The sequence below is a fragment of the Haematobia irritans genome, chromosome 1 (assembly GCF_050003625.1).
Source record: "Haematobia irritans isolate KBUSLIRL chromosome 1, ASM5000362v1, whole genome shotgun sequence".
Classification (NCBI taxonomy): Eukaryota; Metazoa; Arthropoda; class Insecta; order Diptera; family Muscidae; genus Haematobia; species Haematobia irritans.
In genome coordinates this window covers 79,699,937-79,716,194 of record NC_134397.1, presented here as the reverse complement: position 1 = coordinate 79,716,194, position 16,258 = coordinate 79,699,937, and the positions used below count along the sequence as shown (strand labels likewise).

The 16,258-nt window shown below is 32.9% G+C and overlaps 1 protein-coding gene and 2 long non-coding RNA genes across 3 annotated transcripts; 1 reads left to right on the top strand and 2 right to left on the bottom strand.

Moving 5' to 3' along the window:
* Positions 1-5,452: 5,452 nt before the first annotated feature.
* On the bottom strand, positions 5,453-5,816 carry LOC142221256 (uncharacterized). The gene is made up of 2 exons (XR_012717974.1): positions 5,717-5,816; positions 5,453-5,649 (listed from the first exon to the last, which is right to left on the bottom strand). It is a non-coding gene; the product is annotated as an uncharacterized LOC142221256 (long non-coding RNA).
* A 2,986-nt stretch (positions 5,817-8,802) lies between these two features.
* Positions 8,803-12,919, top strand: LOC142221252 (interleukin enhancer-binding factor 2 homolog). Its single transcript, XM_075290909.1, has 3 exons — positions 8,803-9,178; positions 9,285-9,413; positions 11,812-12,919. Exons 1-3 carry the CDS (start codon positions 9,020-9,022, stop codon positions 12,703-12,705), a joined length of 1,182 nt encoding a protein of 393 aa, XP_075147024.1. The 5' UTR covers positions 8,803-9,019; the 3' UTR covers positions 12,706-12,919.
* A 2,208-nt stretch (positions 12,920-15,127) lies between these two features.
* On the bottom strand, positions 15,128-15,937 carry LOC142239424 (uncharacterized). Its single transcript, XR_012723026.1, has 3 exons — positions 15,607-15,937; positions 15,437-15,542; positions 15,128-15,371 (listed from the first exon to the last, which is right to left on the bottom strand). It is a non-coding gene; the product is annotated as an uncharacterized LOC142239424 (long non-coding RNA).
* Between the last annotated feature and the right edge of the window lie 321 nt (positions 15,938-16,258).

The following is a 16,258-nucleotide window of genomic DNA, read 5'->3' as shown; positions in this document are numbered from 1 at the left end:
CGGGTTCAATTCGTTTACCCTACGAGTCTGATGTGGCGGTCGGTAAAAGTTGCGCTTATAAAGGCTCCTCTCAGCACGCCTACATTCCTCAATCAAACGATCAAGACTATAAATGGGCATTGGGAATATTAATTGGGCCAACCCATCTTTGAGGTTGTCCTTTATTATCCTAACCAATTCATGTTCCGGAACAGACATACGCATTTGATTATTTAAGTTTATAATCTCTTGAAGAAATGTTTCAGCAGATTCATTGTAGGATTGTCTCCTCTCCATAATCCTACGTTGAATTTCGAAATCACTTTCGAAACGCTGAAACTTTCTTTTGAGATTATATTTCAAAAAGTCCCATTCGCAAAATGGATTTTGGCGCCTGAAGCTCCAAAACCATTCATAAGCATTGCCAGCCAAGAGGTGATGGAATCCTAAATATAAAATCCCTAAATATAAAATCCTCTATACTTACTGATCTATCATGTCCATCAAAACGAATGCCCCATTTTTCAAGATACCATTCTTCTGGTGTTCTTGAAAAATAGTTCATTGAAGTGGCTGTGGCAACATTTTGAGAAGGGGGTGGTGGGGGTTGAAAATAGTCCTGTCTAGGTGGTGGAATATTATATCCTTGATGATACTGTGGGACATCTCTAGGTGGTGCGAAATTTGTTGGAACATTATTTCGAAAATCGTCCCTAAAATTCACCTGAGGAATATTATCCATTAAATTATTACGTTGTTGTGTCGGTAATGACGTTCCTGAATTTTGTCCCTGTGTCGGTGGAGGTGGAAAGTCAAGATTCTGTGGCTGAGGATTACTAGATACCGGTGGAATATTATTTTGAATATCCCTCTCATTAGAAATTGCCCTTTCAGACCGGATAGTCTCTCTCACAATCTCTGGAATTAGTTTTCGTAAATTCTCATTTACCTCCTGCATCGCTCGAGCCTGTGCCACGCCGACAGCAGCTGCTACATAATCCTTCAAAGCTAAACCACTACCGTTCACAATAATATCGTTATTCCCAACATTATTATTATTCTGAACATTATTCCTGTTTCCTCTGTTATCGACCGTTTGGTCATTCCTTTGAGATCGAAATTCATTTCGTATCCCTATCGCAGTTATGCTGCTATATTGGGGTGAGGGAATGCTATTTTCTTCATTCGATGAAGTAGTTTGTGGATCTATAGCCAAATCTGTCTGGTTTTCTCCAGAATCTACAAGAGTAGTGTGAGAGAAATTATGGGTATCTAAATTTAAATTAGTTTGACTCCCAACTCTGGTATTCGAACTTGAAGCAAGTGTAGTCGTCGTGGTAGGGGTTGTTGTAGTCATTGCTACTGTTGTGGCGGAATTTCTGGACATATTTGAAGACATTGACCTCAGTATAATTTTTGGTAGGAAACGAATAAATACTGGTATCAAAATTCAACCAAAAAAATGTAGACAACAAAGTATTCGTACAAGAAAAAATAATTATGTATTAATGTGATAATGTATAGTAAATTTTGTAATTCGAATGTAACGGTTTTTCAGTTTAAAAGAAATATCGTAATTTGCGTGTAACAAAAATATTAAAATATTTAAAAAAAATATGTTTTCCTTTAAATTCAGTTTTCTATAAATTATTATGTTTTTGATTTTGGTAATCTTGAACAATATATACATATTTTTGTTTTATATTTTTGTATATGTAGTATTATTTTTTTATTGTTTTTTCAAAATTTAATTTTGACAAATAAATAAATAATAAATAAAAATAATAATAAATAACTATGTTTCAAAAAAACTTATTTCCAAATAATTTAATGTACAAGTTTGTTTTTGTTGTAGTGTTTTTTTTAATACAATAATTAAATTGATAATTTCGGTAATAATTAATTCAAAATTGCAAATTAAATTTTGAAGACAAATTTGAAATTTAAATAGTTTATGTTTTGATTCTCTCTTTTTTTTAATGCGTAGGATATATTCCTTTTAAACTTTCATTAAACTTTTTTCGTTTCTGATTTTTAAATTTTGTACAAATATATTTTATATTATATATATTATTATTTCTGTAAAAATATATTTTTATTAATAGTATTTTTCGATTTTGTTTTCTTTTCAGATAATTCATATGGTCGAGTAATTTGTAGTTGTGTTCAAAAAGGAGATTGTTTTTCGTGCCAAATCGTCTATAATGTATTTTGAAATCACTTCATATCGTTTCTATTCAACTAACGGCTCCGTTAGGCTTTAACTGTCAGTTAACAGAAAGAAAAATATAAATATATTTTCTCCGGTTAACTTTAACTGAAAAATTTTCAGCAGTTAAGTTTCTAACTGGCATATGGAATATATACGCAAGATGACAGATATGTAGATATCGCGGTTTAAAAGTTCGTTAGCTAACGTAGCACTAACGGAGCTTCATGAAAATGGGGGTAATTGTATTAGCCCTTAGAAGTAAAATCAAAGTGTATTATATCTGTAACATTTATACAATTTACAAGGATTTAAAACAAAATCACATAAATTAAGTTGAATGAGTTGTATGAAATAAATTCTTTTTCTGTCATTTTTTATTTTTTTTTATTATTTTTTTATAATTTTTCTTTTTCAACGATTTCGAGAATTTATTTCGTGATGCTTCTCATTGAGGAAAACGGAACGACAGAACACTAAACGTACACTAACAAAAATGATTAGACTAATATAATATATATTAGCCTCAGTTGATTAGTTGGCCAATAGTTTGACAAGTCTATGTTAGTGTAGCAAATTCTCAATGACTCGAGGATCACATGAGCCGACTTACACTAAATATCCAAATCATCCAGTTGCCAATTAATCACCATTGATTGAGCTAGTTTTCCATGACTGTCGCAACGCAGGCGTAGCTCTGTGACAGCTTTCCGGGACTTACAGCATCTCAAACTAATTCAAACAATGTATTGGATTGCTTACATGCAACAATGTTCAAAATTTGAACATTTTTACGTATAAACAGTTCCACATTGTTGAGCGCCAATTTGTAAGGGACAAGGTTTGTTGATAGAGCGGTGGCACCTTTTGTATTTTGCTGCGGCTTGAACTCGCCGGATTCGTGGATTCGTTTCCGCTCATATCCACTTACAAATAAATTCTTGTGCCAAGGTGGTCGATAATAACGTTTCTTACTTTTCACAAATAACAGTTGACGGGTACATTTGGAATTTGAATCTTCACAAAGAAGGAAAGTGTGACGGACGGACATTCCTCAAACGAGCTAAGCAACCAAAACATTCAAAATATTGTTACAGAGATTTGACAACGAGTTGAGAGTCAGTTGATGATGACTCTTGGGCAGCCCACCCACAATATGACCCAAAATGGCCATCCTTATGAGATACCTATTGCCCTGTCTTACTTTTGTAGACATCTCCCAAAATATATTATTATTCTCCTTTTCTTCTACAACTACCTACTCAACCCTTTAACGGAATCAAAACATTATTGTTTTAAATTTCAAATCAATTTTCACATACTTTTTAATTTATTAATAATTTTTTAAAGAAATCTTAAATATAATACTATTAATTAATCATACATTCTGAATTTTTAAAATAAAATATAGAATATTTTTTTAAATAAATATTAATAACAATAGAAATCAATTTTTTAGTCCTTTTTTTAAGTGGGATTTTGTTCTTTTCTTTTAACAACAAAAAAAAGGAAGGCAATAGAATTTAAATGGTATTTTAGATATTTGTGTAGAATATTTGTTGGATATGGTTTTTCGTATACTTTATATAAAAAAAGTGATTTTTTTTAACTATTTACTATTATTGAGGATTTTACTTCCTTATGCTTCTTTGTTTTTTTTAGTAACAATTATTTGTAGGTTTAGTTGCAATTGTAGTGTAATAATCGTTTCTTATTTAGATTAATATCTTTAATATTTTATGTTCACGCATTTAGGTTAATTTTTTTTGAAGTACCCACGTGGTCTTCCATGATTTCAAAAATAATTTTTTTTTTACTAATTTTAGTCGTTTATAACTCAATTTTATGTCTTTTTCTTGCAATTTTCATTTAAACGTTGTTTTTCCGTTACCATTCATGCTACCACCTATTGTACTTTTGGCTAACTATTGTTTTATAGCAAGTTTCCTGTGGTTTGTGTACTCACAGTTTCTCCTGTTTCTCTCAATAATATAATATAGCTTCCCCCGGGATATGTGTAGATGGTGCCACAATTGTTTCCCTTTTGTTCCTACTGCCACAATATCCCGAAGTATGAATTTCTCTCACACTTATGGAAAACCTTTCATGCAATATCAATGCCTCACATCAAATATATATCAGGGAAAGAAGCACTCTTGGTAACAGTACATGTAGCCTTCACAGATTTCACTTCTTATTACTTTTCACTGTACTTCTCAAAGGTTATAAACTTCACTATCGAATGGCAAGACTATGAATAATCACGCCACTTTTTGCAGTCGTAACTATATATATAGTGCCATCTATTTTACCAATTGTCCCTGTAGTGCTGTCCTCTGATAAAGGTCACACAAACTACTTCAGGATTAAATACGGTCCGCCGTAAAACGACTTTGAAGTCTCGAAAGTTCAAGTTCTCCAAACTCCCGACAGGTGGCGATCTGTATCCCTAAATGACAAGTTTTAGAAAATTAGTAGAGACATTGTTGATCCGGTGGTTTACCATTATAAATACATGTAGGGACTTAGTATGTTGGGATATCATACTTAGTCGGTTCTACATATCTTTATTACACTTTTCCATACAGAATCCTTGTTCACATGCGTACTATAAATTTCATCTGTTCACTAACAGATGATTATAGATAGCATGTTTGAAAACACGTTAACCAACACTATCCAACATATGATCCTGTCAAATAAAACTAAACATTATTTTAAAAAAACCGGCACAACACACCACAATAAATTCTACCCAAAACGAATCAATAAATAAAAGGCACAAATAACCTAAAACTCCAATTGAAAACCAAATAGCCACTATAAATCCCTTGTCCGCGGATGATATAAAGAAATTCCTCCGGTTGAATTGGTGTCTTGGATACTGGCTAACGGATGGGTCAATTGTGTCGTGGACAATTTATAGCCATCAATAACAACAACTTGTACAAGGTGAGTCTCGTTCCAATGTGATCAGCCATTCCATCCTTGTGCTCGTGATATCATCCCTGCCAACATTTTATGAATTTGGGGACTCTTTTGAGAATCCCCACTACGTCGAAAACAATCATATACATCAAAAACTCGTCGGAAAAGCGCCGTCACTATTGAGAAGTTGTACCACGCCAAGTTACTACAAAAATGTTTCGCATGAGTGCAATTATTAGGTGCCTTTATAGATCAATTTAGAACGACGCCAATAAGGGACCCTCCAAACAATCAGAAAAAGTGCATTTTAAGATAGTTGTAAAAGAATCATTGTGGTCGAGTAAAACACGTTTGCTTAGATATTTATTAATTTGATTAAACATTTACAAATTCTTAAAAATATAACATTTATACCACTATCACATTACATTTAACATAATTTTTGGCATTAATGATGATGTTGAGTTACAAGTAGCGAGTTACATGTTGCTGCGTCTATCAACCAGTGTTTTTATTCCATGGAGGCAGCGTGTCTGTAAAATATCTGAAAACAATCACTTTATTCCATTTGGAAAATCACCAAATTGTTCACCAATATACCTTTCACAATTTTAAGCGTATAATCTATGTTTTCAGAACTTTATTTTCGTTTTTATTTAATTAAAATATAACAAGCTGGTTGCGCTTGGCGTTTCACAAAAAAAATGGCTTTTTTAACAGTAGGGATGGCAAATTACTTGCATGTACTTTTTGATATACCTTTTCATGATGGTTGAAGTGACATTTACGAGTCTGTGGTAACGATGAGGTTGAAATGGAACTTTGAAACTCTGGCAGGGATTTGACATCATTTACACTGAATAATCTATATAAGATAGGTTAAAATGTGAAATTTAAGTTTCGGTCAATAGGTCTATGAAAGGTTCTGACCTTTCATAACGAAAACAGACAGACAATCGACTAAATCAAGTCCAGTGTCCTATTCTTAGTATAATTTCACGCGTTTTCCTTCGTGACGAATATCAGCATAATTTAAGTGAAGACAAAATCCTTGCTGTTCCGGTGCGAAAGTTTATAAGTACATTCATCTAAGTCTGTAGCCGGGTACGGAGTACATGCTACATGTTGCATTGGGTAAAAAAATGTTCATTCAATTATGCCCAAATCAAAAAGGAACCAATCATTCACAATAGTGTATTTCTTGGCGAGTCAATATACACTTAGAAAACAGTTTCATTGTACCAAGAATTAAAAGTTTCTTTCCTTACATGTTATACTCGTAAACGAGAAACAGAACATGGACTACTGTTCTTAATAATGTCATAAATATGGGTCCATTCCCTTAGTATCATAGATGTTATTTCGATTTCACTAATCATGGTCCAAAATGTTCGTTGATTGCACGTCGAATGCTAAAGATTGGAATGTACAACTTCCATTTTCAGTTCTTAACAGTGATTCCTTCTATGAGTATGGTTAACAATTTCGTCTCTATAGATGTCCTGTTAGGGCTACACCGAGAAAAAAACTGTCCGTAATGACAACATAGAAAAAAAAAATCATGCATGTATGCAAAACTGAAAGTGAAATTAACACTAACATGTCAAATAGATGCTTCCCTTTGCTCACAAAGACTATGTTTCTTTTCATTTGGTTATTTTTTGGCTGAACACCAAAAAGTAGAACAAAAATTTAAAAAAATGAAATTTATGTTGTCAGCGGCCGTCACACAATATATGGGATATGTTCGACACGAGCCCTGTCGTCCGGAATAACTGATAGTCTGTAAAGCGCATTACAGTGTGTCGGATCGATACGACTTGTCGGCGATGACTAAATAATCGGTAAATGTGTTATCGATCCCATAAACATGCAGCAGTATCGATTATGCCTTCGGACTTAACTTATAATGTGCACAATATATGGGATATGTTCGTCCGGAATAACTGATAGTCTGTAAAGCGCATTCAATGGGGGAAAACACTGGCTGATAGACGCTGCAACATGTAACGTGAAGGCCGGTACTCTGTTCGGTTTTCGCGTTGAAACTCCATACAAAACCAAAAAATGCGAAAAATTTGCGAAATTTTTTCCATTTGTGATACTTTGTTTTTCGTGTTGAAAAACTGACGTTTATAGCACGGCGCCATTTGCAATGTGAATTAAGAAATAATTTATTTATTAAAAACTATTTGTGCGGGTTTATAAATCAAACACGGACCATATTTTTGTTCCGAAACTATACAAAGGATCAAAGGAATAGCAGATCAATTGCCCAAGGAAAAATAAAATGTTATTTTGTAAAAACAAGCAACACCACCAACTTAATCCAATATCGCTCCCTGTAAAATAGCGCTCCAAGCTACCTAAAAAAACGCCGCTTTCTATGTGCGAAATAATGGTTTCCATAAAAATTTTTCGCAAGAATGAACATAGTACCGGCCTTGATATATTAATCTTTTATTAATACAAAAAGTTATATTAAATGTCATGTGATAGACGTATAAATTTTATATTTAAGGTGGGTATTAAGTTCGAGTTTAGCCGCTAAAGGTGAGTACTATGTTCGGTTTTTTCACCAAAACACTAAATTAAATATAAAAATATTTATGAAGACTATTATATATTTATCAAGGCATATCAAATAATGGATGGAAAAGAACCAATGAATTGATTGATAATCATTTTATATTTCTAAATTAATTAATTACGAAAAGTAACCGTGAAAAAAGGCTGGTACTCAGCTTAAAAACGTCATTTTTTTAATAATCCATTTTAAGGAATACAATCTTTGTGAAAATTTGCTTTGGGCTTTTCCCCATCAAGTTATAATAAAAGTTGCAACAAATATGTATAATTTCATGGATTTTTCTTACTGATTTAGTTTTCACTTTAAGGTGAGTACTATGTTCGTATTTTTCACCAAAACACAAAAATTAAAGTACAAAAATCTGTATGACGACGATTATATTTTTATAAAGACTTGTGAAATAATGAATGGAAAACATCTAAGGAATTGATTGTGAACCATTTTATATTTATAATTTAATTAATTTAAAAAGTAACCGTGAAAACAAGCTGGTTTTCAGCTTGAAAACTAAACATAGTATTCAGCTTTAGCGATTAATTTTTGAGTGGCGATGAATTTCAATTTGAGGATTACATTCGAGAAACTATTGGTATTTTACTGTTGAGTGTAATGTCTGTTTTTGTTGTGAACGCGTTTTTCTGAAAATAAATATTCCCTAAACGTGAGTACTATGTTCGTTTTTTTCACCAAAATACTAAATTAAATGTACAAATATATTTATGAAGACGATTATATTTTGATCCGAGTCTTGCCAAATAATGGATGGAAAGGTCCAAGGAATTGATTGCAAATAATTTTGTATTTCTAATTTAGTCAATTAAAAAAAGTAACCGTGAAAACAAGCTGGTTTTCAGCTTGAAAACTTAACATAGTACTCAGCTTAATTGTTTGGAAATCCGTTGAATTTTAGCATTTTGTGTGTGTTTATTGGGGTTGTATTGAAGATATTGTGTACTCATTTAATTGGAACGAGTATCAACAAAAATAATCAATAACGAGTACTTGTAATCAAATACTCGTTACTTTCCCAACACTACATAATTGGTTCTAGCCGGTATGGGTATTATAGTTTTGCAGTGATTGGTGAGGGGACGTTGGAACGCTTTTGAAGTTAAGGATAAATTAGTATTGCTGAAAACAAAGTTGGTTCTAGCTGCTCGGAATTTATAATTTTTTTCTAGAGTTAAACAAGTCTTTTTGGTGAAGCTCACAGTGTTCATTAATTCAATAGGAGTGAAATAAAAATTGATCCCAATAAAAAAGTTCCGGCAGATTTTGTAAAAATTGATAAATCAAAGAAAAAGAGAATCAGAATGGTGCGAGGTGGAATTCGTGGGGGTCGTCCGATGCGTGGCCCCATCAGGCCCCCATTTAAAAAAACATTTGTCCCAAGACATCCTTTCGATTTAACATTGGCTGATGTTGTTTTTCCAAAAGTTTCTGCTGCAATTGATGATGCAGCTCTAACAGCGGTATTTTATAGAATAAAACTATGTATACATATACAAAAATGAAAAATGTGTATACCAAGAATTATATTGATTTTATAAATATGTACTTTTTGTTGTATTTTTTTAGGCTTTACTAAAACGAAATCAGGATCTTAGTCCAACACCGGCCGAACAGACTTCAGTTGGTAACTTGGTGTCTAAAGTACAAGCTGTTTTGGACAATCTAATAGTGGCTCCCGGAGATTTTGATAAATGTGTAAGTAACATTTTTTTTTCAATACGCGTATTATTTTAGTTTTTGTGCTTTGGGAACAAATCTACTTTAGCACAAGTTGTTAAAAATAAACCAATTTTTTTTAAGTGTAAGAGAAGGGATTTCAAATCGAATATGTAGTGGGCTAACGCGAACCCAAAGAGGATAGGTAGCCGGCCTTCGGCCGGGGTTTGAGGCTTTCTCCTATGGACAGAATCCAAAGTGGGCTAACGCGAACCCAGGAGCTCTCCGGGTTCATGTTATTCTAAATATATTAATTTTAGGATGATTATGTGCGATGGATACTAAATCCAATATACGTGGCAATGAAAACTTTAGGGTCCCGTAACTCCGAAAATAGGTCTTTCCGCCAAAACGTGGTATATTACATTTTGTGTTTAGAATCGAAAATTATACACGCTGGCCATTGGACCAATCGGACCACTTGTACTAAAGTAGATTTAAGCCGTCCTTTGCACCACGCTGTGGAACAGATTATAAGTTAGTGTATATTTTTGCAAAATTGCGGAAGGAGACAATATAGACACATGGTGTCTTTGCCAATAATGCTCAGGGCCAACCACTGCGTGGGTCTAGCCATGTCCGCCTGTCTGTGAACACATTTTTGTGGAAAAAGTCTCAAGTCGCAGTTATAGTCCAATCGTCTTCAAATTTGGTACAAATGTTTTGGGTCACAAACATTATGGACTGAATAGTCTAAGTGGGCCTGAAACTTAATCGGGCTGCCACTTTAACCTTTGGGTCAGTATAGAAACTTATTTGATTTTGGAAGAAATTGGTCCAGATATAAATATACAGTTCTGTACAAAACATTTCCAACCACATTCCCTGTTGAATACAAAGTTTGTATTCAACAGGGAATGTGTTTGTATTACAAACCCTAATTATAATGAAAATAAAAATATTAAAATCAATGCAAAGTTGTTGCTTATTATGTAAATTTTAACGATTTAAGGGAATAAGGGAACTAACGACAAAGACTTTTTGATACTTTATAAAATGATTCAAAACATTTGCAACTAATCGGGTATGTTCTGGGTTTCACATGAAAGACTTGCGGGGAATTGTTCCCGTAGGGGTTGTTCTGCATGCAACTTTTCACCTCACAGATGGGAGAACTTTGCACGGTAATTTTTTAGTGGAATCTTTCATATTTGCAAAACGAAGGCATAAAACCAAAGTGAATCATTTATTTTCAATTTTTCATATGTTTTCTATATACTTCGTAAATATTGGGTGGTAAAATAACATGAAAGCCATTTAAAAATATACCACAAATTGTTCCAGATTCCACTTTCACATGTTGCAAAAAATGGTGGTTGGTTAAAAGCAGCTGATTTTATGCATTTTCGAAACGACAGTGTTGCAAGATTTTGAGAAAATGCATTGAAACTTTTGTAATTGAAAATATATGTGTTAATGCTTTTTAGATTATAGTGAAGTATGTATGAATATGATAATGCTTAAATTGTAAATTAAAAAGAACACATTTTTGAATCAGATAAGACAAATTAAAACAATATTTTTGATCATAGAGTTGTAATAAATGATTGAACAACATAACTTCTGCAAAGTGCCGCACGCAAGTCAGTCAATTACAATAAACTGCGTTAAGAGTTGTCACCGTCGAGAGAAAAAATGTATGCTTCACAAAATTATTTGTTTTTATTTATTTATAGAAACATATAATACAAAATAATACGCAATTTTGGATTTTAAAGGCGATGAAAATTCATTATTTACATTTGCAATAGATTTTAGTGCGAATATCAATATTTTTTCTAAAGGCGTTAAATTTTTTACGTGCAGTCCCAGTTCCTCAAATTTGGTGCATGACTCTGAACTCTTACAATAGTAAACAAAAGATAATTGGCCAAAAATGTAAGAAGATTTAATAATTTTTATAAGTATTTTACAATCCAGCAGTTTTTCTTTAGATTGCAGAACATGAGTTTCTTCGTATTTCCTTAACATTTTACCACAAACTTAGACATAAAAGGATTGTGCCCCATATTTGATTATATGTTTACATTTTCCTCTGCAAATCATTTTTGGGGGGAAATCAAAGTGTATATAGCGTATCTATTTAGATATAATTGTAGCTGCAATAAAATATGCAATAAAGAGATTAGACTTCCCGATATTTTTTAAAATAATAATGGCTTATGATACAGGTGTATAAACGAATTAGATGTGTTTACATGCTATATAATTATGAACGACACTTTTTGTTTACTTATTTTGTAATTAAATATGCAATAGACTTAAGCTGTTGACTAGTGCTATAATTTTCCGATTTTTTTGTTATATTATCCAATAATGTGAAGTTATTATTAAATTTTCCCATTTGTGTTGTTTACTTTATGTGTATATGTTACAGCAACTTGAAGAAGTTCGTCAAGTTGGATCATTCAAAAAAGGCACTATGCTGACAGGAAACAATGTTGCCGATATTGTTGTGATAATGAAGACCGTACCAACGAAGGAAGCCTGCGAAGAATTGGGCAAAAAAGTGGAAAATGATCTTAAGAATTCAATGAAGACGGAAGTTCTAACCAAAGCAGATAAAATCATTACTTCTCATCACGACCGTGGTTTCGATGTATTCAATTCTCAAGCAAAAGTTCGTATCTTAGTCACAACAATTCCGCCAAATATGAGAAAGAACGAACCAAATATGTTCCCGGAAGCAAAAATAATGCATGGACATTTGGCTGCAATCAGGCATACACGTTGGTTTGAAGAAAATGCACACCATTCATCAATAAAAGTGCTTATTCGAATTCTTAAAGATCTTACCAAACGTTTCGAGGCCTTTTCACCTCTTTCACCATGGATGCTGGACTTAATGGCCCATTTAACCATAATGAACAACCCCTCCCGACAAGCTTTACCAATAAATCTAGCTTTTAGGCGGGTATTCCAGTTGTTGTCAGCTGGTCTGTTTTTGCCCGGGTCTGCTGGTATTACCGATCCATGCGAACCGGGACATAATCGGGTACATACCGCTATGACTTTGGAGGAACAGGATTCATGCTGTATGACCGCACAAACATTACTTCGCATATTAGCCCATGGAGGATACAAACAAATTTTGGGTATTGAAGGAAATTCTAATATCGTAAAGGAGATGTCTGTTTGGAATGGAGTTGTAGTTTCGCCATTAGAAAGAGTATATGAGAAGCCAGCTGATAAAAAAGATGGAGATGGCGATGAGGACATGGAAACTGTGGAGAATGATAATGTCATGGATGAAGATTCAGGAGATCAGTAATTTAAATATTCATATTACCCCAATCATGGAATTACACAAATTGAAAATTCTAATAAAAGTAATAGACACTTATACGTTTATTTCAACAATGAATCAAATACTATACCAATGTCTTAAAATGTAAAGGTGGTATTGATTGCCATTAAATACTTATAAATCAACAACAACAACACAATAAAAGTTCACTTATAAGTTAAGAAGGTTGAAAAGAGGACCCATGTTTCCTTATCTCATATCGGCTGGCATATCGACTTGTTGTGCTCTCTAACTTATAGTACCATCAAGATGTGGGTAGAGATATTTGTGTGCAATCCATATAGAATATTCTTGCAAAATACTTTGTTGGGAGTTGTGTTAAATTAACCCATAGTTGAAAAAAATTTTGCAGTTTATGATTATTTTTATGACTTATTTTTTTTTAAGTCGCGTTTCTTCGTCTGTCGGTTTGAAAGACGGCGTTTTTTAAATTAAATTTTATTTTAAAAAATCAACGCTGTAGTATTGTGTCGTTCCGGAACGAACTAGTTCCAATGAACGGTTCACTAAAAGGAACGATTGTCACTAGTTCCATCTCTTTCGTTCCCATCGTTCTTTTGTCATTTAGTTTTATTTTCAATTTACGCTCCATCGTCCGCGGATCGCAGTTTAATTTTTTTGTTGTGTTCTATCTATTTGCCAATTCATTCATTTTGGCGCGTGTGTATTTAAATCATTGATTGATATGCTGCTATTTAATAGAATCAGTTCCACCTCAGGCTCTTCACAAAACACATATTATAAAATCCAAAAATCCATCAAAAGAGTTTGGCTCTCTCAGTTTAGTTACTACCTTACATTTTCCGTTCCATTCATTATTTTTTCTTTTTGAAGTAATTTCACTCAAATTTCCATATTTTTTCTATCTTTCAATTGACCACGAACTTCGTTGCACAAAGTAAACAAACAATGTCATGTCTGTCTTTAGTAGATGACAGTGATGACAAATATAAAAATCCGGAACGAAAAGGAACGATTTGAAGGAACTAGTTCCTTTGTACAAAAGGAACGATGAGTCTGAATCTCTACGGTGAACGATTTTGGCCAAGACTAGTACGCTGCTTGATCTAAAAGCTCTCTTTTGTAGCGCTGGATCTCGATCTCGAGATGATGTATATCAACGCTTACGTTCCTGGGTGGTGGTTGTGTATCCATGAGATGGTGGTTTGGATGATTACTGCGATAGCATATGTATGCTGATGATGACGTGCAGATATATCGAATCGGGACTATCGACTCTTTGTACGAATGTATTGATAGGCTCGATGATGATCTTGATATTGACCACAATTGGGCAAAGGCGAATGGACTATGTCTTGACCCTGGAAAGTCAAAATTCCTGATGATACACAGGCGTAGTACAACGGTTACCATTGATCCCCAAATTAAGATAAATGATCAACGAATCAATATTGTAACGTCGGCTAAGAACTGTGGTGTGCTGCTATGGGGCTTTTTCTATATGAGAGGTTATATAGGTATGTAAGATATTTTCTTTTTTTTTGGAGAAGCGAACCCAGCAGGCGGAGGTTGGTTAACGAAAAAAAAGAACGGATGCTAACATAACCACAAAGTGAAAAAAGCAAACCGAAAGAGCAACGCACATTTGTTTTGAATTAATATTGATTTTGAAATAATAATAATTGTTTAAAGACTAAGTGGAACAATGGAGAAAAGAATTAGGTCTCTAAGTTTTATTAAAAATAAGCTACAAGAATAAAGACCTTAATTGAACACACTTAACCTGAATATCAAGTGAAATACAACCCAATAAACACAAACGTTTGAAAAATGCTAAATTTCAACAATTTTTCAAACATTTTTTCAAAGGATTAGGGTAATATTCAAGTTGAGAAATTGTTGAGAAAATCGCGTTCTCAACAAAAAACAGACATTACCCTCAACAGTGAAATTCAACACATTAGCAATAATATCTCAAGTGTTATCCTCAAATTGAAATGCATCGCTACTCAATAATTTGTCAAACAATTTTCGATGCGAGTCAAATTCAAAATTAACATCGTTGCAAATACTTTTCAACCTAAATTTGTATGAATGATATCCCCACTTCAAATTGAAAGTCAAAGCCAAAATTCTATGAATTTTGTATAATTTATTCATTTTCATCAAAATAAAATATATAATAATACACTACACTACATAATACACTACAATACGAATCGATAAATAATAATCTTATTAAACATATCAACAAATAAGAACAAAAAAAAAAAAAAACAACAAAACTTTAAATATCTTAAACATTATTAGTAAACACTTTTGCATTGATAATTCGTTTTCCTTCCTTTTGGTGTCATAAAACAGCATTAAAATTTATTAACAAGCGGGCAAGTTGAAATTAGGAACGTACTGGACCGCGTGTTAGAATTGATTTCCAGCAGAAGGAATACCAAAAATATCCATTTTAAACTGATAATGAATTAAACTGACGATGTGATGCCCATTTTCATCCAGAAGTTGTTGATTTCAACAATTTGTTGTTTTTAACAATTTTAATTGGTTGCACTTGTAATGTTTCTGGAAACTTTTTCTTGTCGATAAGCCACTCATTTTTCATTGGTCGTCTTCTTAATGTTTGCAAGAATGTAGCATCCAAAGATTTTGGTTTTCTGCAAAGAGATTTAAATTTAGTGACTTCTCTAAAGTGTTGATTTAATTTTTCATATTGACGTACCAATTATTGTAAACTATTTGAAGCAGTTCCAGTTAATTGTCCACCATTTTTTCATCGGTCAGCTTTTTAATGTTTTCAAGAACGTAGAATCCATAATTTTAGTTTTCTGCAAAGAGATATACATTTAGTGACTTCCTTAAAGTTTTATTTCATTTTTTATTTTCACTTACCTATTTTTATAAACTATTTGGTTATTTGTCTAAAATTTTCCATTTTTTTATTTCTTGCAATTGACCACGAACTTCGTTGCACAAATAAGTATTGAAAACCACATGGGTTTTTCGTTGCATTTTAGGGTAGTGTTTTGTCAAAGTTTTCTCATATTATCTTCAACAACTTTTCAAAGATTTCGTCAACATTTCGTGAACATTTTGGCAAATTGGAAGTAATTCGCAAACAGTTTGAAGATTTATTGAAGGTGAGCTATTTCAAGTCAAGTTGAATTTATGTTGAAAATTATATTTACCCTCAAACTGAAAAGTTGTTGCATTTGAAAAACGCTCATCCTGTGTTTATTGGGAAGTGATAACGACTAAAGCAACTTATCATTCATCAGGTTGGCTGATAAGTCCCCGGTCTGACACATAGATGGCGCCGCTAGTATTAAATGCATATTATTTTTATATAGTACCAACCTTCAAATGATTCGTGTCAAAATTTGACGACTGTACGTCAAATAAATTTGTGAGATAGAGCGTCTTTTGTGAAGCAACTTTTGTTATTGTGAAAAAATGGAAGAAAAGAAATTTCGTGTTTTGATAAAATACTGTTTTCTGAAGAGAAAAAATACGGTCGAAGCAAAAACTTGGTTTGATAATGAGT